Source organism: Anabrus simplex, chromosome 5 (genome assembly GCF_040414725.1).
Source record: "Anabrus simplex isolate iqAnaSimp1 chromosome 5, ASM4041472v1, whole genome shotgun sequence".
Lineage (NCBI taxonomy): Eukaryota > Metazoa > Arthropoda > Insecta > Orthoptera > Tettigoniidae > Anabrus > Anabrus simplex.
Window position 1 is genome coordinate 137,470,452 of NC_090269.1, and position 26,359 is coordinate 137,496,810.

Genomic DNA, 26,359 nt, shown 5'->3' on the forward strand with positions numbered 1-26,359 from the left:
CTCGCTCTACCACAGTTGAGCTTCTCCAGCGAGCTGGGTTTCCGTTTTCTTGCTGGCGTGAAAGAGAGCTACCCCAGTGAAATTTAAGTTGCTTGGTTGATGCATGCACTTGAAGCTTCCTTGTCTTGGGAGCGGGGTGAGGCTGTGTGTCCTGCTCTGACAGCAGTTTACAGCGGCTGAACAGCTAGCTTGGGTAAGGTATGTTAGTTTTAATACTTGACACTCGAAGTGTTCAGCGCCACACACTAGAGACTACAAGAAAAATATCAACATGTTAACAGCATAGCCACTTGCACATCGTCTTATTTTCCCTCGTTTGTTGTTGATGCACGTACACTCAGTAAAAGAGTGAAACTATAAAACTTAAGCGATGGTAAAATACCATTTAAATTTTGCTGCTTCAGTTAAGGTTAGGCTTTTTAAGTTAAAAACAGTAAGTCCCAGAGTATTTTTGTGAAAACCATGACTGTACTATTACGAAGTGTCGCCGGGTGAAAATGTAAGTACATTATTTAAAATCTGCTCTAGATTAAGTTATAATGGTGTCGTCACTGCCGTGAATATCAATTTGGAAATATGTGCGAGTTTGTGGTTGAAAATATTCTTGAAAGACCTTCCCCAGGTAGACCTTTTCACGAAAAATGCAGTATGGTAATGTTGACTTTAGAGAGTGTAGTGGGGCTACGACTGCTTATATTTAAAGAACATTTTTGTAGCTGTGGTAACTAATGTGTTCACCGCACGCCACTGGCTGTAGTAGTTATGTAAAAATGAAAATATTAACACATCATAGGATGGCATAGAGCGCTGTTTCAAACCAATCAATAAACTGATGACCCCAACAACATAACACAGCTCCTCACCAAAAGTACTCTAATTAAAAGAAATATTCTAACACAGTAAAAGGCTGTCATTTGGAGGGCATGCTACATCATGAATATATCAGCCCATTGCTGCAGTTTAATTTTTAACGCAATAATCAGTGTTGCAAAGCTCTGTCAATTATCTGTGGTCCTTATATTAGTGGGTGTATGAGTTATTACTTGGGGCTAGAACTGGGAAGATAGTCATGTCTATATGGTAGATAAAAGTTCACAGAAACTATGCTATTAGCTTACAAGAACTGATGAATATTTATTCTATGTACACATATATAAAAATATTTACAATATTAAAAACTGTGGACAAGTTATACAAACATTGACGTGTATTTTCAATATTATATTACATTGAATTTATGTTACTGTGACATAAATTTTTAAATTATTTTAAATTGCATTTCATATTTTTACAACACAATATTATACAGAATTTTACTACTTAGGTTATAGAAGTGAAAATAAACTGTATCATAGAAGCAAAGGAAATATGACTGTCAAGAATAATATTAAAAACCAGTTCTATAATTGTGTGGGCAGAAAGTTAACCAGTTACTGAAAAAAAAAGATGCTTTGATTTTTAATTTTCCTAGAATTATTTCAGTAGGTACAATCATTCATCGTTATCATAATTATTTTCTTTTTGAGTTATTTTAATATGTTCAGCAGTCTCCAGTTATTTCATAAATGTAGATAGGCAAATAAGTTTCAAGATTAACTTCAAAGTTAAAAGAAATGATCCAAAAATGCTAGTTTTTTCACTTTTTCATTTGTGATCCATTGCATGGAAAGGGATCTAAAGTCAGTAATGGAAATTTTACAGCATGTCTGGGGTGTAAAAAATGCATTTTTAGGTTTTGACGTCTTGCGCTACCTATGAGCTTAACAAACTCAATTATTCAGCAATTCGAGTCTTCACCACTCGATGCCGTGAAAACTTTGTACAGTTGGTAAGAAAATTAGTGCAAGCTGTAACTGCATTTTTCTCAAAATACAGTTTTCTTAATAGCAATTGTCAATAATTAATATCTTCTGAAGTATTGTACCTAGAAACATAAACTCTTTTTTTTAAATGCTCACTATCTTATGGCAATTTTAGAATCACAAGAAATCTCAAAAATGAAAAATAAGACTTTAGGTCCCTTTTTATGGAAAACTGACTTGGTGATGATCAGCCCCATACAGTTTTAGTACATTTTCTGAAGGCATTACATCATTTTAGAAACTATAATATTGAAAATCCAGATGTAGAATGGTAGTTTTCACTGTTAAACTGACTCACTAATAACACTGTGCAAAACAAGCCATGACATGTGCATCATAGCAGACTAGATAGAAGTAACATTTACAGAATTTGGTGAAAGAGCCTTTGTATTCAAGTTTAATGTTTCTAATTTCAAGATATATATGAGGCATGTTATTTAAGTAAGTACCATTTTGATATAGAAAAGTAATACAATTTTTTAAACAATTCTTTTTTTTTTATATTTAAGCCTGTACCTTGAACTACTTCTCAACATAAATTCCAGGCATATTAAGGCACTTGTCATATCATGAAGCCAGCTTCTGAATTTCATCCATATAGTAAACTGCCGTCTGATGTGCCAGCTCTGTCGCAAGGTCCTTTTTAGGTCATCATCATCATCATCGTCGTCATGGTGTTGACTTCCTAAATGTTTATTCAGGCACAGGAACAAGTGGTAGTCACTAGACACTAGGTCACGACTATATGGAGGATGATCAAATTGTCCCCAACCAAGTTAAGCAATGAGGTCTCGGGTTTGATTAGCCGTGTGAGGTCGCACATTGTCATGAAGCAAAAGAATCTCCCTTGTAAGCATGACAAGCCGTTTGTTTTAGATTATGTGAGCACAACTTCTGATAATCTAAGCATCCTGACACAATCTCATAAAGAACACTCCTTGAAATTTCAGGCAACTCATAACTTAATGACAAAATCTGAAAAGATCTGTTTCCTCAAAACTCTGCATCAACATTTTGCACCAAGTCTTCAGTATTGACAGACTCGCCCAATACGCTTCTCGTCATGGACATTAGTACGGCCTTCTTTAAATGCTCTAACCCATTTTGTTACAATTCCTTTGCTCATAGTGTGTTCTCCATACATTTCACTAATCTGCCGGCGAATTTCAACAGCTTACACGCCTTTTCCATTTAAAAATCGAATCACAGCGCATACTTCACATTTTAATTGACGTATTCGGTAATCTGAATCATATTTTAATACATCATCACGCCAACAAGAAGAGCTTGATTACCATATTTTATTAAACTATCACATGTGTTTAATATCTTTATCTTCATTTTAATAGAACCAGAACATTCTTCAATCAAGAAAAATTTTTAACATGAATTTTTACTTTTGTAAAGTGAATTTTTACCGACGTATTTGGTAATCCGAATAATTTTAATGTGTTTTTGTCCTTGTCTATTGTACTTATTCTTACAATTATTCAGCTGATGATATCTACAAGATAGACAAAACATGTACTGATATTTGTTAATTGTTAATTAAATAAAAAATCTTTTAGTATTGTAAAGGTGGAACCTTTGACTGTACCTTCTGAAAAAGTATACTTCACACTCGGCGGGACTGTTCTTTTTCAGAGGCATTTTCAATATGTACAAACAAACATAAATACGGGCGAATGCTTCTGTAATGGCGTTTGTGGCTAGTCTACAGATGTACGTACTGAGCGCGCATGGTCTGAGCGACGATTGAAGCACTGCAGCGACCATATTTAAAAACGGTACTTACTTTAAAAACATGCTTCGTATAATATCACTACCTAGGCTAAAATTTCCAGGGTGTTTTCACACTGGTGCACAAGCCGAAATATAGGTTTCATTTCCCACCTCTCCTCTGCTTCATTTCTTACATGGATAACTTTAGTGACAATCACCCTGCTTCATGGGAACTAATAAACTCCTTTGCACTCCCCTCTTCCCTTGAGGACTTAGGACCACAAGGAAGGGCAGGTACTCCCATACAGATTCACTCTACATCTAACTGCATCTCTGATATTATATTTTTATTAAAATATGACCTTATAATTTTACCATTTGTGTTGCAATCAGTTGATTTATTATCTGTTTGATAAATATTAGTGTAGGGATTTAGATTTGTTTTGAAAATGAATTGAAAACAGAAAGTATTATGAATAGAGCCTTGTCCTGATGCTATTGTGAAGATAATATGTCAAAACAGTGTTCAGCTTCAACCATCATTAACTCTGATAAGTATTCTGTCAAGTCGTTAAAAGACTTAAAAGGTCAAACTCATATCTTTCAACAAGTCAGACTCGCAGTTTGTATCATTCCCTCCAATTGTCAGTTGAAGTATAAAATTCTTGAATAACCCACCGTATGTCCAAAATAGTTTTAGTTGTCTTCAGGTGGCCTGCACTGCCTAATTTCCTGAAAATAAAAACATAATTTTCAGCATTTTTTCAATACAAACAAAATTCTCACAGTTTTGAAGTTCACTTTTTCTAAGGACATAATATTTAATTGTTAGACTGGGGTGCCCCTGGATTCTTTAAATTATTAATAATAGATCTTTTTTTTGACATGTAATATCAGCAATTTTCCTGAAAGGCACTTTTTACATGATAGTAAGTTTAATGACTCAGATTTCTCAAATATATGAACTTCCAAAGAATAACTTACTGTATCAAGATTCAAACATTTAACATTTGGTGCTTGTTGAATCTGTATAAATAGGAATGACAGAAAGAGTCATTTACAGATAAGACTATAATTTGTGAAAATATTTATGGAAGAAAAGTCAAAAGTATAGATATTCTATGGCTGAGAACAAGGAGAAAGCAGCTATTTGAACTGAAGGTCAGTGTTGCTGAACACTTTATTTTTACTCTAGCTTTTATTTTCAACAGAATAAACTCACTCCATGAATTGTAAAAGCAAATGGCAATAATTCAAAAGAGAAGTTGAGCACTCTCTACAAATATTCATGGACTGTCTGCATAATGATCATAAATAACAAACCCATTAAATGGATATTTTTCTCTAAAGTACTGTAACTTTTTTGAAGTTATAATTTCGTGTGGCTATTTCTAGCCGAGTGCAGCCCCTGTAATGCAGACCCTCCGATGAGGATGGGTGGCATCTCTCATGTGTAGGTAACTGCGTGTTATTGTGGTGGAGGATAGTGTTATGTGTGTATGAGTTGCAGGGATGTTGGGGACAGCACAAACACCCAGCCCCCGGGCCACTGGAATCAACCAATGAAGGTTGAAATTCCCGAACCGGTCAGGAATCAAACCCGGGACCCTCTGAACCGAAGGTCAGTATGCTGACCATTCAGCCAACGAGTCGGACTTTTTCAAAGTTAGAATTGGGAGAATAGTGCAATATGATCAGTTATTAAAGCTGTAATTAAAATAAATGCTCTAAGATAGTGAAAGAGACCAAGCTGCATCATGAAGGTATCAGTCCAGTGCTGCAGTTCCTGCCTGCTTGGATTTGGGTTTAATTCCTGACTCTGCCACACATTTAAGGGACAAGGATAGCCATAGATAATAATTGAGAAGAGAATATGGATTAATACAATGTTTTCAGTTATCTCTGAAGTATGTCCTCTAGCCGAGTGCAGCCCCTGTAAGACAGACCCTCCGAAGAGGGTGGGCAGCATCTTTCATGTGTAGGTAACTGCGTATTATTGTGGTGGAGGATAGTGTTATGTGTTTCTGTTGAAACCACAATTTACAGCTATGTAGAAATATCTGATGCCATCTAACAAACATTTGGAGAATGTACCAAGCGAGTTGGCTATACAGCACTGGCCGAGTAGCCGTAAATTTGTATTCAGAAGATCGTGGGTTAGTACTCCAACATCAATAGCACTGAAGTTGGTGTCCGATGAGTTTCCAGTTTCATAACCCCTTTCTCATCCCTCTAAATGTTTGTCACGCAAACCACTACCAAAATGCTAGGAGGAGTGTAATGTGGAAAAAACTGAATAAGTTGAGAACTGATGTGTCTTGATGTACACAAAATCTTGTAAAGCAAGGCTTCATTGATCGAGGTGTATGTAGGGTTATCAGACCTCCAGAAAATCCCAGATATGCCCTACAATTTAACCTTCTGTCTGACCTCCAGGATAAGTTTCTTAAAATTCCTAAATATCCTCCTCTTTGAGAAATTCAAAACATTTTCCATTAGTGAAAAAAAAAAAAAAAAGGAATACATTTGTAAATTACAATATTACTTTTGGACATATTTGAGTGCTATAAAGCATAAAATCTGCCATTTTGAGATGTTGAAAATTACAGATATTTTTTCGCTATTCCTGTACATAATGCAAATATGAGGCAGGTTGTATAATTAGTTTCCATTCAACGAACAGATGAAAGAGACAGGCTGTTGGTACTGTTTTATTAATATAAGCTCAAATAGTTAAACTGCTCTGAGTTCTCTAAATATGTTTTTAAATAGGGCAGTTATTTTAGAACAAATCAACATGTCTTTTAAATATGTTTAATCTTAAAAGTGAGGCTGTTTTTGTTCTTGGTAGGTTTAATGTGAGAATAACATGCATTCAACATAACTTGTTTCCAAATATTTTTGCTTTCAGTGTGCAATTTCCCTATGTCCTACATTTTCTTAAAATGTCCTCTATTCCACTAAAGGCATCTAGTAACACTACATATATGTAGTACAGTCATTAAGGTCTGAGACTGACCGCATGATGGTGCTGTGGTGCGCTACAGCGCATACGTTGCGCCGTGTTATGGTACCATGTCAGTTAGTCTCTCGTCCCTGCAAGAAACAGTTGAGTGCATGCACTGGAAGCAGATGTACAGTCATTGTGAGGGTGATTTGAATGTGCCCATCGGACTTTGACATGTCACAGTTTGAGCAACGGGCAAACATCAAGTTCTGCCAGAAATTAGGCAAAACCGCTGCTGAAACGTTTGAAATGATGCAGCAGGCTTACAGTGATGACGCATTCAGTTACAGTGTTGTGTTTATGTGGCACCAACAAGGACGGGACAGTTTGGAAGATGATGTGGGTGCTGATTGGCCACAAACAGTTCAAACAGAACGGAACGGAACGGAACGGAATGGAAGATCCAATAAGTTGCAACGTTGGTGCGTGCTAACTGCTCCCATTCGGTAGACGATCTTGCAGCAGCAATAGGGGTCAGCCATGGTACTTGCCACAGAATTCTGACAGATGACCTCAACATGTCTCATGTTACCCAGCACAGTGTGCCACGAATCCTGTCGCAAGACCAACGTGATGATCGTATGACAGTTTGTGGTGACCTCAACAGTAGTGCTGACGTTTCACAACCGGATAATAACTGGAGACGAAACATGATGTTTCCTTTCAGCGGTGCTTCCAGCAGCTGTACCAACGTTGGCAAACGTGCATAACGACCAACGGCAACTATTTTGAGGGTGGATGTGGTTCTGTTTAAGTGGTTAGCGGCCAACGGCGACTATTTCGAGCGTGGATGTGGTTCTGTGTAGGTGTACGCCGTGTAATGCGGCATCGTGTGCAACATACGGAGTCGTGTGGGTGCCTATCCTCCAGGCGTCAAGTCTCGGTACTTAATGACTGTTCTACATATATTATGAATATGGTGTAGTGTAAGATCTATAGTGTATACTGATCTGCAGTAACCTTTGTGACTCCTGCACGACAGATGACTTGTGTTTCAAGTAATGAACTTCATTCCGATTTCATATTGACTTTAAATCTCTAAGATAAAATTCTAAAAGTATATATATATATATATATATATATATATATATATATATATACAACTAGATTCATCCAAAACTCAAGCTATGAACATTTTAAATATAGATTTTTATTGCATTTGTTGATTGTATTTTACCTCAAGTTTTTTATGTAGTTTTTGTGTATGTCTTTAATCTTTGTGTTATTTTAAGCTGACAATGACTTCTAGGCTAGGTTGAAACATGTCCTATGTAGCTTTTTAGACAAAATTTATCAAATGTGAAACTTGTCTTGAACAGGTGGCCTTTATACAATAAAATTCTTTTAGAATTTTATCTTAGATGACTTGTGTGCAGCGAATGCTAAGGCCATTCTGGCTGCTGAATGTTTGGGGCTGCATGTGGAATATAATCCATTGGTTTTGGCAATGTTCTCTTGTTACTCATGTTCAGGTCACTTTGTAATATAATTTTGTGTGGCTATTTCTACCTGGATGCAGCCCTTGTAAGGCAGACCCTCCAATGAGGGTGGGTGGCGTCTGCCATGTGTAGGTAACTGCGTGTTATTGTGGTGGAGGATAGTGTTATGTGTGGTGTGTGAGTTGCAGGTATGTTGGGGACAGCACAAACACCCAGCTCCCGAGCCATTGGAATTAACCAATGAAGGTTAAAATCCCGGCCTGGCTGGGAGTCGAACCCAGGACTCTATGAACCGAAGGCCAGTACACTGACCATTCAGCCAATGAGTCGGAAAGGTCACTTTTTAAGAAATAACTTATATACAGGTTTATTGTTAAAAAACAAAACCAACCTCTTGTATTAATAGCCTGCCATGAATGGCAAGGTAATTCAGATCACATGTGATGGAGATGTTACAAAGGAATAAACACAGAAATTACATAATTTCAGAAGTTCTTGTCAGTAACGACATTATGCGCTGAATATGTGGTGCATCAGGAGCCTAATGGAACCTCAGAAAGCTATCATAACCATTTTGTGAATGTCCTCCACGGGTAGCCGGAAATGTTTCCATGTGTCAGTGAAGTGACCAATTAGGTCATTTTGTCCTAGTTCTCCATTGCTAAGTTGTTGTTGTTGTTATTATTATTATTATTATTATTATTATTATTATTATTATTATTATTATTATTATTATTATTATTATTGGTAGTTGATAAAATCAGTACGTCTGTTGTGCATGCAATGATCGAAGCTTTCGTTGGTAATCACCCATATATTGACATGGAAGGTGAGTATAAGTAATATTTAATATACGTGCTTTCAATATTTAATAGGATAAACTACGGTACGGTAGTGGGTGAAAAGTTCAAGATATTGATATTGTGTGTTAGTGAAATTGCGTTTTTAGGTTACCTAGTTTCGTCATAGAAAATAACAGAGAATAGATATTTCCACTGCCTTCGTGATGTACAGGCCGTACTGTACCTCCGATGACGTCACACAAAGAGGCGAACTGTTTCCTCCGTCCGACCCGTGTAATGCAAGGACATGATGCGTCTGTACCTTTTGTAATTATGAAATACAGTAGAAGTCCGTTATAGCGAGAATTCATAACAGCAAAAAATGTACTCGTTATAACGGATTGTCGTTATATCCGATTTTTGCATAAAAGTCGGAAAACCCTTCATGCACTTTAAATCGGTATGAAACGGCAATCAGTTTGTTCAAAACTTGCGTTTCCGCAGATGATATCCACACTACGGCTTACTTGTTTGTTATTTTTCGTAATCCGATACTACGTAAAAGTGTACGTTTAATTTCATTCTGAAAAATATATAGTTCCGTATTTCTCCGAATCCAAGATGAACCCCACTTTTTCCTTCAAAAAAATTTAATCAGGCTCAAAAAGAAGTTTGTAAAATCATACAGGCCTACGCATTTTTAGACGCCGAACGTTTACTTTCGTCACGCCGTATTTCATTTTTTTATGCGGCTGCACAATTATTCTTTATTTCCGCGGGTTAAGGGACCATTAACTTAACATTGGCATCATAATACCGAAGAGAACTCGTTGAAAATTTGCCGGCAATACCTATTCCATGTGTCTCTACAATACAACGATCCATCAGGAAATTATTCTTGCTGTCTATAAAAGTGTTATTTTAACGCAGCGTCAGATATAACCAGCTACCGCTACACGCACGTCTCGCTTGTCGGGTGCGACCAAATTCAACGGCTAGCGATGTATAGGCCTAATCGCGAACGTTGAAAGTCAACGAACGAGTTTATTGCGCCACGGTATGGCCAACCGCCCTTGCGTTTTTCGTGCACATACCTCACAATTTCATCATCGACTTCTTTAAAGCGTCCTTGTTGCGGACCACTGAATGCATTTTTTTGTACAGTTCGCATTTTTTAGCTCTTTGTCTTCAAGCTAACGCCAAATATTGGCTTTAGTTTGGCCTATGCCGTATTTTCTAGCGGCTGCACAATGATTCTACATTTCCGAGTGCTTAATAAACATTAACTTAAAATTGGCATCAAAATATCGACTATAACCCGTTGAAAATTTGCCGGCAATACCTTTTCCACGTATCTTTACAATACGACTATCCATCACGAAAATATTCCTGCTGTCTATAAACCTTAATTTTGCTAAGCGTCAAGTACGATAGACGCGTTATGACTCTGCCACTGAGTAGCCATGGCTTTTCTAAGAATTCGAAGGGTCGCATGTTTTGATGCCATTCCGCAGATTTGAGAAACACACAGGTACTGTGCACTGTACAACCGGTAGCGATGTGTAGTAAAGAGGCGGTCGTTTATTGTCAATGAGTTCTGTGCGCGTGTGAAAAAAAGCAGCGTGGTTACCGCGGTAGTTGCCAGTGATATCCATTAACTCACTGTTAGGCCGCGAATGTAACAACCCTTGAGTTTTCGCATGAGATTCTGCGAAAAAAGAAAAAAAAAGTCTTGGATTCGGAGAAATACGGTATCACTCCAGAGATTTCTGTGGCAAACACCTCAGATTTCTTCTTCAAACAGCGTCACCTAACCTAACCGTATATGTAGCCTACCATGAAAACATATTTGAAACGCATGTAGAGAAATAACCTCCTCGCGAAAAATTTACATGTAAATAGCCGTAACTAGTCGCGAGAAGATATGAAATATCCTCTGAAATCAGTGATGTACTCTGCCATATCTTGAGGTGTATGACATTCTTACGTAATTTCCGTATATAACACTAAAATTAAGATATCGTTTATTCAGTCTTTATTTTTACGAGTTAACAACTGCTATCGGCCACGTTATTTACGCATTTATTACGAAAACGTGTTATACTCTTTCATTTCGAATTTTCTTTAGAGAACAGCAGTCGATGGGTATTACCAAATACAGTAGAGACAATACACGACACTTACGGATTTCGCCTTGCTAAAATGGGAGACAATTCGACGGTGGCGCTCCTAGTGACTTGACCTGAACAAATCGCGCTAAATTCAAATATCAATGGAAATGTATATACGGAAGTGGATAAATAAATTACGTCTAGAAAGAAAGTGGTATTGAGATATTAACTTCGAAGTTGCTAAAGCAATTCTGGGTAAATGAATGAAGAATTATTTAAAAGGTTATTATTCAAAGACTGAAATTAGACATATAAACAAGGTGTGAAATGGACTGCTGTGAAATGGCTTGATCTTTCATTTATGCATTACTTTTCTAGCTTTACCATACCTGCCTGAAATCTTACGGTTGGATTTGTCTTTTTTCCTCATTTAAAAACAATGTATCATCATATTAAGACATTTGTCAATAAAAATATCGGCACATTCCTTACACATATGATGCAATGAATTAACATTTAATAGCTGGACAATTTTCCTCTTAACATGAAGCCTACTAACAGAAAGAAAATCTATAAAATCCCGGCTTTAATCTGAGAAGAGGGATAAAAGAAAGAAAAGTTTGAAAATGTTGTCGATAGTGATGCTTTGAGGAATATTTACGTACAATTAGAGTAAAAATGTAACATACCCTTGGCTGTACAGTCGAGGAATTTTAAAGTCGCTGGCCTGGAAATGATCTGAACAGATCTTATAATTCTTATACAAGCGTAACGTCCCTTCTTTCTTGTACACTTTATCCAAATCGCTTTTGTGACATTTCAAAACCCACAGATCACACCTACAACAACACATCGGTATTGAATGTTAACTGCTGCACTATACAATAAAATATGCGTATTATATTTTAAGCCCGTTAAAACATGGGTCGAGCAGGTCAGAAGATTATGAAGTACTATAAAAATCTCTGTCACTGGAAGAATATATATGCAAGCACAATATTACTTACATGTTCTTGTCACGAGGGAACCTGAAGAACGAGCGCGCATTTTTCTCTACTTCGTAATTACTGCAGCCAAACACAGCACATACCTTTCCCCTCATGTTGACAGGAGATATCAAGGAATGGCACACGCTACTATTTAATTATGTCAATTCACTGAAAACGCATAAATAACACCAAAAACTTCACACAAAAATACACGTGCTCTTATGAGAGAATCACTACCGTTCAGGTCTATCCGCTAGAGTGAGCTCCAATAGCTGTCCCTCGATATCTCGCTCAGTGGGAGCTCGAGAGGGTTAAGCACTCTCTATCCCAATATGTAGTTTAAAAAGATAGAATTGATACCAAGTGTCTTTACATTTTAGGGGAAAGTTACATGGTTAAACTGCTGAGTTAGCAAGAAAAGAAGTTATTAAACGGCCATTACCTGGTGGTTGAACTGCTGCCCGAAGTAAGAGGCGCTTCCCGCCCCCTGCTACGTACTTTACACACTGATAGATGTTACTGAGTGGCGCGGAGACCCGAAAATCAGCAGTTTATATACCCTCGTGGAAAGTTCGAGGCGTTTCAGGAATGAGAACACCCGCCCACAATCATTTTATTGGCTAACAACGAAAACCCCTACACTAGATGAAGAAGAAACACATTATTGGTGGAAAATTAATTACAGAAATTCCTTATTGGTAGAATTCAAAACTGGCGGAAAGAAAGGGTTAATATTGCCAACTTAAACAATAACTGAAAGAAATTTAACAAAGAACAAACTTATGAATCCAAAATTTCTCCAAAAACACAGTTCTTTCACTTCGCACTAGGGTGCATAATTGTAGTCCTTCAGTAGTGCCATCTGGAAGAGAATGTCCACACTTCTTACTACAGGCAAAACAAAAATACATCGAAAATGACCCAGTTCAGAAACTTCAAAATTTACAAGTAGGGACATCTTCTGAGAAACTTGAGAATTAACACAGTAGAAAAAGTTCAGACTTCCTCCAGTAGAGGAGTTTCAACTGGCGCAAAGTTTGAATTAGCGGCGTGGAGGTGTACCGCCCGGTACAGACTCCCCCCCAAAAGTTCCTGCAAGGGGTAACATAGAAGAACATAAACTTTTGTTTCAAAATAAGGTCCAAGCAGGGGCGTATTCTCCTTGAATGCAAGGCATTCATTGCATGCGTTATGATAACACAAAGAACTGTCTGATTTACGATTTTAGGTTGTTTCAGGTCAAATATTAACGATTTCATCTCTCAGAAGTTCAAAAGGTCCGCGCAACTGTACTAGTTCCGTTGTTTGATTACGTGTGGTGCTGGTGTAGTCTCGCCGTCTACTCCTCTCTAGGAAGAAAGAGACAGCAAATGGAGGAGTTAACGACGTAAGGCATTCAATCTTAAAATTGCATTCAGTGGCAGACGTAGTTCTGAAACCCTCCGAACGATGTCGCTGCAATTGAAACTTGGTCAGAATTTGTCACCCCATACCCGTGCTACCCTCTGCCATCTGTTAGCAACTTGGAGAAAGTCGACATGTTTACAGCGAACGGGACACACAGATTACCCGCTAGCGAGAACCGAACGTGACGAAACTGACCAATGCCACTGGGGTGACTTACCTCCAGTGCTTGAGTTGTGGCTAACTAGTGAGTTAATTCATTGTGTGTTTTGCTGATTAGTGAGTTCATTCTGTGTGTGCTGTTCCTGTGCTATTCGTCGTTTTCGGTGTTTAATTATATTTTGCGCAATGTGGTATTAACGATGGATGAGTCTAAAACGGATATACGAGGTAATTGTAAATCAGTTTGAAAAGCCATTTACTGCCCGTTCGTTTGATGAAAAGATGCAAATAGTTAAAGCCGCGAGACCTCTACCTTCCCTCGTAAATTTCTTCTTACCGGGCGAGTTGGCTGTGCGTGTAGAGGCGCGCGGCTGTGAGCTTGCATCCGGGAGATAGTAGGTTCGAATCCCACTATCGGCAGCTCTGAAAATGGTTTTCCGTGGTTTCCCATTTTCACACCAGGCAAATGCTGGGGCTGTACCTTAATTAAGGCCACGGCAGCTTCCTTCCAACTCCTAGGCCTTTCCTATCCCATCGTCGCCATAAGACCTATCTGTGTCGGTGCGACGTAAAGCCCCTAGCAAAAAAATCTTCTTCTTCTTCTTCTTAATCTGCTTACCCTCCAGGGTTGGCTTTTCCCTCGGACTCAGCGAGGGATCCCTCCTCTACCGCCTCAAGGGCAGTCTCCTGGAGCTTCAGACTCTGGGTCGGGGAATACAACTGGGGAGGATGACCAGTACCTCGCCCAGGCTTCCTCACCTGCTATGCTGAACAGCGGCCTTTCAGGGGATGGGAAGATTGAAAGGGATAGACAAGGAAGAGGGAAGGAAGCGGCCGTGGCCTGAAGTTAGGTACCATCCCGGCATTTGTCTGGAGGAGAAGTGGGAAACCACGGAACACCACTTCGAGGATGGCTGAGGTGGGAATCGAACCCACCTCTACTCAGTTGACCTCCCGAGGCTGAGTGGACCCCGTTCCATCCCTCGTGCCACTTTTCAAATTTCTTGGCAGAGCCGGGAAGCAAACCCGGGCCTCCGGGGGTGGCAGCTAATTACATTAACTACTACACCACAGAGGCGGACCCTCGTAAATTTAAAAAGAGAAAACAAGAATTGTGTACGCACGTTCAATCCAGAAACTTACAGTAAAACTGTTTGGCTCGAGTTCACCTACATGTAATTAGGGTGAGTAGAATTGAAATTTACTTAATACATTGTGTTAACTGCATGGTTACTAGTTGCATGCCTCAGTGGAGATTCCAGGATACGCCACTGGGTCCAAGTCATGATGTTGATATAGAAGTTAATTGCGGAAGTATTTACCAACAAGTTTTCGTAAAATGATTGGATCCAGTTTCAAAATTCTTTGTTTACTATTGATGTAATGTCTTTGTGCTTGTAGAAGTTGAATTCAGAAGGAAAAACCTTTAATTCTTTAAAGTCGAGAAAAATTTTCTAAGTCCACCACATATTGTCGTTGAATTCAAAAATAGTAGTAATGTTGATATTAAATGTCCATATAGCTGATTAAATATATATTCAAGGTTGATTAAGTTAGACGGCCAGACCGGCCGCTGCTGCTTGTGTCCAGAGGAGGCCGCTCGGACCCCTAGAGTACCCTGAGATACCGCTCGCCCGCACTATGAGAGGAGTAGTGGAGTTGAAGCACGCCGCGCCCGCGGCGAACATGCAGGTCGCGGGCCAGTTGCAGGTTGTGCGCCGCACATAAGCCTTGGCCGTGAGGAGGACTCCGGCTCGCCGTACCCTGGTTGGCCTCACTGGAGAGGGGCGGGCCCTTACCCCACCTCAGTGGCGGTACGGCGCCGCGCTGCTGCGGGGGCACTGAAACATTAAAGCTCGGCGGCAGAATTTTGTTGGACCATAGTTGTTTTAGGGTACAGTCTTTGTGGTGGAACTGAGGGGCCAGCGGCGTAGAAATATTTATTTCATTTAAAAGCCACTGTGTGTTGTTGAGCAGGAGACGGGAGCATGGTAATGGCCATGGCAAGGAGAGGATGGCAGTTTAACTGGTCGGGGAAGGTTTACAAAAATGCTTACATGCAGGGAAACAGATTATAAGGGCAGAAGGCCTTAAAAGTGAAACCCCTCAAACAAAAATATAACCTTCATATTTCTTTCAAAATTATATGAAGCAAGTTAGCACCGAAATTACACCGGTTTCACCTGTGAGAGGTGAACCCTAAATATCCTCTCGGTGGCTGGATTGCTTAGCAATAAGGTAACGGGTGTAAGGAAATCGAGAATAGTACACGGCCCATGAAATCTGGGGGCAAACTTGCCCGCGCGAACAAAATTCTTGACCATCACCTGGTCGCCTACCTTCAAATCGGTGGGTCTCCGTCCACGATCATATCTTTCCCTAACCTTTTCATGAGACACTTTAAGATTGGCTTTAGCCTTCTTCCAAAGATCTTTAATGTTATCTGGATCTATTGTCTCAGGTAGAATATCACTCAAAGACCAGAGGTTAGAGAGCGGCGAGTTGGGAACAAACTTGAACATCAACGAAGCTGGAGTAAACTTATGAGATTCATGAACCGCCGAATTCAAAGCAAAAGCTAACCAATGCAGGGACGTGTCCCACCTAGAATGATCTTCATGATGATAAGCAATCAGCGCGGACCTCAGGTTACGATTAAACCGTTCAGCCAGACATGGTTGAGGATAATAAGCAGAAGTTGTCACATGAGATATGGACAGATCAAAACAAAATTTACGAAATAAATTAGATGTGAAAGCCTTAGCACTATCGGACACAATATATTGACACGGACCAAAAGAAGCAAAGATTGAATTTAAACAAGTAATGGTGGACTGAGCAGTAGCCAGCTTAGTCGGAAATAACCATGAAAATCTAGTAAAACCATCTACACATACAAAGATGAACTTGTTGGCATTTCCCTTTGACTGGGGGAAGGGTCCTACATAATCGATATACAGGCGTTCCATTGGGCGTGACGCTTGATGAGAAGGCAAAAGGCCTACCTTGGTGGACATGGTTGGTTTACTAAGCAAACAAGATTTACAAGACTTTACTAGTTCACGGATTTCACCATCCATTCCTTTCCAGATGAACCTTTCGCGAATCTTTTCACGAGTTTTAAAGATGCCTGGATGCCTCCCTAATGGAGTCTCATGATAGTACTTAAAAATCATAGGTACAAGAACAGCTGGAACGACAACTTTCGTCATCTTATCATGCCTCGAAGGGCAACATAAAACACCATTCCTCAGTACATAAGGGACGACGTGTTCCCCAGAAGAAAGGGTTTCCATTATCGGAGCCAGCGTCGGATCTTCACGTTGGTATTTCTCAATGTCCCTAAAGAGCATGGGAGTATCTGTTAAGATGGCATTAACCTCAGATAGTATGGACTCGGGAGGTGATGAATTATCGACCGGTTCATGGGTCTCGACGTCGTTGGAAAACATACGGCTGAGTCCGTCTGCAACAACATTTTCAGTACCTCTGATATGCCTAACGTCAAATTGGAATGCCGAAATTCGGATAGCCCACCAGGCTATACGACCAGTACGACGTGGCCTACCTAAGACCCAGCTTAGGGCTTGATTATCCGTCTCCAAGTCGAATTTAACATGTTCCAGATAGGGACGGAACTTTTCTAAGGCAAATAAGACCGCCAAACCTTCGAGCTCATAAATGGAATACTTGGCTTCTTGAGCCGATAGAGTCCTAAAGGCATAGGCGATGGGTCGCCTCCCTAGTTCAGTCTCTTGAAGAAGGACTGCAGCTACCGCCGACGATGACGCGTCGGTTTGGACGATGAATTTTTTCGAGAAATCGGGCATAGCAAGGACAGGGGCATTACAAAGGGTTAATTTAAGATCTTCAAAAGCGGCTTGTTGAGAAGGTCCCCACTCAAATTGGATGCCATTCCTACGAAGAAGGTTCAAGGGCGCCGCTCTATTAGCGAAGTTAGGAATAAACTTCCTGAAGAAATTCACCATACCAATGAACCTGGCGATCCCTTTGATGTCCTTGGGAGGTTTAAAATCACGGATGGCCTGTGTTCTAGAATGATCGAGCGCAATACCATCGGGCGAGACAATATGCCCTAGGAATGACATTGAAGGTTTAGCGAAGGCGACTTTGGACAACTTCACAGTTAACCCAGCCTTATGAAGGCGATTGCGAACTTCTCGCAGATGATCTAGATGTTCTTCAAAAGTCTCCGAAAATACGACGACATCATCAAGATAGTGATACAAGTACTCGTATTTGATGTCGGAGAAGACCCTATCTAGCAGTCTAGTGGGTACCGCTGCTCCCGTGGGGAGCCCGAAAGGCACGCGGTTGTATTCATACAAATTCCAATTCGTGGCAAACGCCGTAAGGTGTTTAGACTCTTCAGCTAGGGGAATTAATTATAGGCCTGATTCAAATCCGAGATGGTAAAGAATTTAGCTTTACGAAACCATGAAAAACAAGAATGAAGGTCAGGAAAGGGCACAGATTGCAACACCACCTTCCAATTGAGAGCCCTATAATCAATGACAGGCCTGAAGCCACCTTGAGGTTTCGGGACTAGAAAAATAGGCGAAGAATACGCCGACTTAGAGGGCCTAATAATACCATCCTTTAACATTTGATCAATGATTTCTTTCAGAGCCTTCATTTTAGGTGGAGATAGCCCATAAGGTGGAAAACGGACAGGAATCGAATCCGTGACCTCAATTTTGTATTCGATCAGGTCAGTAACACCAAGAGTGTCAGAGAACACCTCTGAAAACGACTGACACAACTTACGAATACTATCAGCCTGCTCCTCAGGTAGATGTCTAAGGTCTAACAACATCTCATCCTGGGTAGGCAAAATAGATGAACATGATGCAGAATTACATTTCAATAAGGGGATTTTACAATTAGACGCATATTTGAAAGTGCACGACCTACTCTGAAGATCGAGCACAAGACCAGTGTGTGAAATGAAGTCAGCTCCCAATATAATGGAGCAAGACAAGTGCTTGGCCACAAACAATTTAACTTTCCAAGTAAATTTAAACATACGAATTTTGACATATAAGGAGCCTAAAATTTCTAATGGAGAAGAATTAGCCGAAAGATATTGAACAGGAGATGAGCAATAGTCAGGAAGTTTACAAAATAGATTTCAATTTCGAATACCATTGAGCCGAAATAATTGAACTAACACTGCCTGAATCTAAAAGAGCTGTTACAGGTTCATTATTTAACTCAATTTTGAGAAAAGGCACAGGTGCGGGGGTATCTGCCGCAATCCTAAGACATTATTTAAGGCATTCAAAAGATAAATTTGAAGACTGAATTTTCCCTGAATTTTCGACCTGTTTACCAGGGGCTGAGCCCCGGGAATCTGGATTAGTGGACTCAGCCGAAGCCACTAGTCACTTTTGATTGTTGTTGGAAGTTGCACCCGAAGTTGAGCAAGAGGGGGTGCTGTTGGTATTAGGGCAGTTCTTAGCAATATGGGAGAACGCGCCGCATTTAAAACAGCCTTGTGATGAACCTGCTCCACTCCTTGTCCCACTAGACTTGATTGATGGGCACTTGTTCCGAAGATGGTCAGGCGACCCGCAAGCATAACATTTACGGGGTGTGACTGGTCGGCGAGGTGGAGGCCGAGGATTACTAAAAGAAGGAGGGGGTTCCTTCGCAACACGCAAGGAATCGGCGTATCTAACTCCTTCAGCTGATACATCCATAGCTTCTAGCTCAGCGAAAGTTTGCGGACGCGACGCAAAACACAAGTATGATCGGTAAGGTGGTGAAATAACTTCTACAATAGCCTGTACAATCTGATCTTCAGGAAAATGAAGAGCAAACACCCTGGTATAGAACTTAATATCTTGGATGAAATCTGCCAAGTTTTCATCCAACCGCTGTACACGATAATAGTACTTCTGAATAAGTGAGGACCTTGCCCTAGCCGGAATGAAGTTAGCTAGTAAGTGGGCGTGGAAGTCTTCAATAGATGATTGTTCGGCAATGGCTCTTACTATTTTGTCTGAGAGAACCCCAATTGCATAGGGATAGATGATTTGCAAAATTTGACAAGCAGAAAGAGAAAAAACGAGGGCATGATCCTGAAACTCAACTAAAAACCTTAAGAATGAAATTACATCACTTGTATAGTTAACCGAAAACTCAGAAATACCTCTAAGCAACATTGCTAATGTATGCGGCAAACTGCTGAAACCCGGAGACGTAGTAGGAAGGGGCCTAAGTGGCGGAGAAGCAGATTCGGAAGGAGCATTATTTAACACAAAGGGTGGAATGGACTTGCGACGGTCTGACATATTTTCTGATGGGGCAGATGTACGTTGGGTTGTCGCCTCAGTACTACTTCCTTCCTCTTTCGAGGAATCTTTCCCACTAACAATATTTACTACCATAGGTTGGTCGTCTTTGGAAGTCGCAGATCCAGATAACAACTGACTAACCTTACTAGACATTTGGGACAAGTTTTCAGCAAGGGCACTTGCTTCCTTACCCTGAAGGTCATTTAACTTCAGAGACAATAGATCACACACCCTACTATAAAAGTGGTACAACCTAGCCTGTACTCTTTTGAGTTGATTAGGAGATGGATCACTTACTTCAAAAAACTAACTACAGATGCTAACTCAGTAGTATTGTCATTGATCGTGGAGAGAGCATCGTCAATCTCTTTTTCTCCCAAAGTCGGGATGGTAATAGGTAAATCAAGGGAATCTTTTAGCTTATTGGAGTCGACTGCAACCGTGCCTCCAGATTGAACGTTTCTGAGAGATAATTCATAAATTAATTCCTCTTTACACAAATAGAAAGGATGAAGAACCTCGCGAGGGCCGGACATGATGATAGAACAATTTTGAAAAAGGAAAAATCAAAAAATTCCAGCAACTGAGAAAATTGTTAGAGTTCGAAAGCAAAGCAATGTTTAGCCGTCAAAAGGGGCTAAACTGAGACCCATTCAACCACGCTCTGCTACCACTTGTTACCGAGTTTTGTGGATGTGCAGAGGTGAAAGAAGGTGTGGGGGTGAACAGGTCTCAAAATACAAAATTAAAGTTAAGATAAAATTTAACAAGGTTATATTTTCTTTGCAAAATCAAGAAATAACAAGAGTGGCAGGTACAGAGTAGCAAAGCAACCAATCGACAATGTACAATTACAGTGTTACAGGATTTGGGCTCCCGAGAGCCAGACACATAATTCTTGAGCAATTAGCCCAACTTTACCCAAATATAAGGTTCGACAAAGGGGCAGAAAACCCCAATCATGCCCAGGAGCACTTGCTAACTACACAGTAAAGCCTCCTCGAGGCACGCAGAAACAAATTTTAAGATAGAGCGACTCGCTCTTAAGTTCAAGCCTATCAAAGGCCACACCAAACTCCACTTTCAAGTTGACCTCCAAACACAAATAACACAGGGGTAAAAATACCCAACCTACTGAGGCCTATTCAGTGAAGAAACAGAAATATTACATGGCCTCCACAATACCAACTTGAGAGGAGGCAAAACTGCACTCCTAATACACTTTATTTAAAACCTACTTAGCGCTAGGCCTCTAATGCAAGGGCTAATCCCATACTAAAGAGGTGACTTATAGAAGGAGACAATTTACATTACGTTAAGGAAGAAACGGTTGTGAAAATAAGTTCACCTCAACGCAATATGAGTGGGAGCTCGAGAGGGTTAAGCACTCTCTATCCCAATATGTAGTTTAAAAAGATAGAATTGATACCAAGTGTCTTTACATTTTAGGGGAAAGTTACATGGTAAAAAGGCTTCGGACCTGCCCCGAGAGTTAAACTGCTGAGCTAGCAAGAAAAGAAGTTATTAAGCGGCCATTACCTGGTGGTTGAACTGCTGCCCGAAGAAAGAGGCGCTTCCCGCCCCCTGCTACGTACTTTGCACACTGATAGATGTTACTGAAGTGGCGCGGAGACCCGAAAATCAGCAGTTTATATACCCTCGTGGAAAGTTCGAGGCGTTTCAGGAATGAGAACACCCGCCCACAATCATTTTATTGGCTAACAACGAAAACCCCTACACTAGATGAAGAAGAAACACCTTATTGGTGGAAAATTAATTACAGAAATTCCTTATTGGTCGAGTTCAAAACTGGCGGAAAGAAAGGGTTAATATTGCCAACTTAAACAATAACTGAAAGAAATTTAACAAAGAACAAACTTATGTATTCAAAATTTCTCCAAAAACACAGTTCTTTCACTTTGCACTAGGGTGCATAATTGTAGTCCTTCAGTAGTGCCATCTGGAAGATAATGTCCACACTTCTTACTACAGGCAAAACAAAAATACATCGAAAACGACCCAGTTCAGAAACTTCAAAATTTACAACTTGAGAATTAACACAGTAGATAAAGTTCAGACTTCCTCCAGTAGAGGAGTTTCAACTGGCGCAAAGTTTGAATTAGCGGCGTGGACGTGTACCGCCCGGTACAATTATTATTATTATTATTATTATTATTATTATTATTATTATTATTATTATTATTATTATTATTATTATTTTGGGTAATTTAAAATTTGTTTTTCTCTCTCTCTGAATATTTTTCTTGGCTTAATGAGTTTATTTTCATCCCTATTGCGGGCTTTTAATGAGTTCCTTGTTCTAATTATTTTAGTAATCCCGTATTTACCTTAACGTTTGTCAACAATGCCATTATTATTTTTTATTTTAATCGAGGGCTTAGACAACCCAAGTGCAAAAGATAATGAAGCCTGGTCCTTATCTTATCGCTTCTGATTTGTATTGTTGTGTTATCTGCTCTGGCCTGACGGTTACGTAACTTATTATTGTCATTATTGGGGATATTGTTAATTGTCGCCGGCGCGATAAGTGCATCTTGTGGATTGCTCCGTGATTATTACTATTATGACTGTTTCCTTCTGGAACTGCAATTTTTTTGGGGGCTCACGGTGACGTATTGTGAACTGGTTCTATCCTGTAAATTATGTGTCAGTATTTTTATTTATTGCCTCTCCTTAACATGACGTTGTGGTCTTAAATTTTGGTTTTATTTAGGTCGTAGTTTTCTTTTCTGGGCGTGTCTCCTGAGGGGACATTATGTCTGTATTTGCTGTGTTCTGTGTTTATTGTGATACGTCGGGTTTCCTCATTTACGTGTGGGTTGGTGGGACCTTATTTTCGACTGGGGTGCTGTCGAAAGCTCTCGATTTTCATTTTAATGGCTTCCCCTTTCTGTATTAAATTTTAAATTAATTGAATATTAACATTCGTCGGACATGTGTTTATCAATAATAACTATTTAATTAAACTGATGCATCAGTACATATGTATATATATTTTTTTGGGTAACAGAAAAGTACTATTTATTAGAGATACTATTTAATTTACATTTCTTTAATTTTATTTAATGAATTTTCATCTTATCTCTTAATATTGTGTTGGTTTTCTCTTGCAATTTTATTATATGATTCCTCTGAGGTATTTAATGTTCTGTAAAATTGATGTATAGTGGAAACCATTATTTATTAATTATATTTTTATTTTAATTTTATAAAAATTTTGGGTGTCATTTTGATGTTGCTTGTCCGGTAGTCCCTTGATCCACTCCTCTCTCGTTCCTTTTTGGGTTGATTCCAGTACTCTTCCTTGCTTGTTGTGTTTTTATTCTGATTTGTTATGTATTATTGCTCCTTTAATATTTATCTTGTGAACGCACATCCCTATGAAGCTTGTCATTCATTCTATTTTTATTAAGGGGCGTTGCTCCGTACATTTTTATACGACACGGAAGATGGTCAGAGAAGAAAACAGCTCACAGCTGGTGCAGCGCAAGGCTCAATTCTCGGACCACACCTTTGGAATATCATGTATGATGGTTTGTTATGGCTGGAGATGCCAGAAGATGTAAAACTTGTGGGTTATACTGATGATGTGGCTGCTGTGATAGTAACCCGTAACCTAGAGCTGGCTCAATTTAAATTGAATCAGGTGATGTGACGTGTCAAAGAATGGATGATAAATCACAAGTTAGAACTCGCAGATCATAAAATGGAAATTGTCCTCCTGACGAGGAAAAGGATTAATACTGTTGTACCGGTGCAGATCGGGCAGATAGCCATCGAAACAACTAGGAGCACAAAATATCTTGGTGTAACGCTTGATATTAAGCTTACATATTGGGACCACATCCAACGGGTAACAGATAAGGCAGCAAAAATCATGACTGCACTGAGTAGACTCTTGGGAAATATCAGGGGGCCGAAATCTAGTAAAAGGCGGCTTCTCATGTCGACTGTTCAATCGATACTGCTATACGGTTCGAAAAATTGGGTTGAATCGTTAAAAATTGCAAAATATCGGACAAGAATTGCGGCTGTACAATGGAGAGCAGCTTTACGAATTGCTTGCGCATATCGCACAGTATCAGAACCTGCGATTCTAGTAGTAGCAGCAGTAGCTCCTGTTGACTTGTTGGCCATCGAAAGACAAGAAATTTGGCTCACACAGGAAGAGCTAGGAAGGAAAAGAGCAAAGGCTTTGGCTCTTTGTCGCAGAATGCAACGATGGAAAACAAGATGGGAAGATGACTCTAGAGGGAAATGGATGAAAAGACTGATACTTTCTCTGGGCGTATGGGTTGGCTGAAATCATGGTGAAGTGAACTACTATCTCACACAGTTCTTGACAGGTCATGGATACTTCCGAAAATTTCTTCATAGGCTAGGGCTAGCAACTAGTCTGGTGTGCATATACTGCGGTGATATCGATGACGTATTACATACTTTCTTTGTATGTGTTCATTGGCTGCCACAAAGAAGATGCTTAGAAGTTATTCAGGGAGAGTTGACGCCAGAAGGGATCGTGTCAGTAATGCTACGAAGTCAACAATCTTGGGACCAGGAGGCAGTCTACGTAGAAAATATTCTGCTTCAGAAGAAGAAGGACCTGGATGATTACGACAGACAGTAAAGCAGAAGAAGGAAGATGAAGCACAAGATGCATTAAGCACGACATCCGTCCTGAAGTAATGCGAGAGCAGTTTCCGGGGCGGAGATAAACGTCGTGGGGAAAGGGAGTTTGTTTATTAGTGGGTAAGAATCTCCACACACTTGTTGAGTGCGGACCCTCACAAGCGTCTTATGAAAGATTTTCCACACTCCCTTGCAAAAAAATTAAAAATAAAATAAAAATAAAATTGATGTTGTTTTTGTTGTTGCTGTTGCTGTTGTTGTAAACTGTTCACTGTAGTTAGAATCTACAACTCTTTCCTTCTTGTTTAGTCTAAAAATGCTTCTGGCCAAAAGGTAGACTATTTCAAACTTGACTGAACAGAGCTTGGGAACAATCTAAATATAAAATTCTTCTAGCTGTAAAGTTTGAACTCATTGAAGTGGTTCAAAACTCATACAGCTAATTTGACTTTCAGCAAATTTTCAAATTTGTTTCCTAAGTGCATTCCTTCATTTCTGTTTAAACTCATTCTAACAGCTCAAATTATAATGTAGAATTCTCATGTTTACTTCTCCATTCTTCACGCAATTATATAGAAATTAACCAGGCCATAATGTTTCAGTCTTAGCAATATGACGGCCATGCTTGTCCGTTGGCTTCAACTTTGGCAGCAGAATGGCAAGTCCAACTTCAAAGCAAGTGGTAGAACATCGTTCACTCATGACAGTAGATGATGTTAATGTTGCCATGTGCAACAAAATGACAAATTCACCTCTCTGAATGAGAGGCATTTTATCGAAAAAGAACCAAATATCAAACATATGAATCATATATCTAAAATAGAAATGGCTTCAATGAAGCAGTCACCATCAAATCTTGTTAGATGTCATTCCCCAATCTCAGCAGTAAGAGTTCCATCTTGTACTTATAGGTAGAAATAGAACTGTTGTATACGTCAGAATGGTGAATATTATTCATTCATTTCATTGAAAGAAGAACAATTTTCCTCTAAACAGTCAGAATTTGATGGCCATTATTGTATTGTTCTTGTAACCTATATCTGGTGCCAATTTTAGCCTTCCAGACATCCTTGTTTCCTCACAATCATTGTAAAAGGCAAAAGAAATAACAATTGGGTCTTGCTGTTGATAAACTTAACCATGATAGGTTAATATAGTTGTTTGATTCGTACTGACTAGTCTGAATGTATTACAGAACTATTTAAAATAGTTTTATTTGAATCCACCTTGTCAATACACTTATTAATGAAAGAAAACAGTTTATTTAACCATACATGTTTCGGGAAGTCAACCATTCCCTTCATCAGGGGTCAGTTCAAAGAATAAAACAATATAACACAATCTTTTGTTTTTACAATTCAAAGAAGTATTTTGTTGATCTGAAAATTTTTTTTGCTAGTTGCTTTACGTCGCACCGACACAGATAGGTCTTATGGCAACGATGGGACAGGAAAGGGCTAGGAGTGGGAAGGAAGCGGCCGTGGCCTTAATTAAGGTACAGCCCCAGCATTTGCCTGGTGTGAAAATGGGAAACCACGGAAAAACATTTTCAGGGCTGCCGACAGTGGGGTTCGAACCTACTCTCCCGAATACTTGATACTGGCCGCATTTAAGCGACTGCAGCTATCGAGCTCGGTGAACTGAAAATTTTATGTTTTGATCATTTTTATAATATTTCATAAGTTTTCTTTATTGATATGGTGTATTATACTCCGCACGGCCTTACTTCTAAATTGAAGTTTCGTAAAACAAATGAGCATCGCCTTCCCTCTGTTGCCAGCGCGCTACGTCTGCGAGAACAACTGATGCAATATGACCGCGGTAAACAGTCCTTGTAAATTGTAATACTGTACTCAGAAAAACGAATGAATATGGATTGAAAACAAATTCACAAGAACTACACTTTCTAAC

The 26,359-nt window shown here is 39.5% G+C and overlaps 1 protein-coding gene across 2 annotated transcripts in view; it reads right to left on the reverse strand.

The window, feature by feature from the left end:
* LOC136873855 (cysteine dioxygenase type 1) overlaps positions 1–26,359 on the reverse strand; it is a 208,954-nt gene that overhangs the window by 9,361 nt on the left and 173,234 nt on the right. Inside the window, exon 4 of one of the 2 annotated variants that reach the window (XM_067147142.2) lies at positions 4,263–4,316. In XM_067147142.2, coding sequence (XP_067003243.1) covers positions 4,281–4,316 — 36 coding nt within the window. In that variant the 3' untranslated portion in view covers positions 4,263–4,280. Of the gene's footprint in view, positions 1–1,414; positions 4,317–26,359 lie in introns of those variants that run through there. The other variant, XM_067147141.2, reaches the window with a different exon arrangement.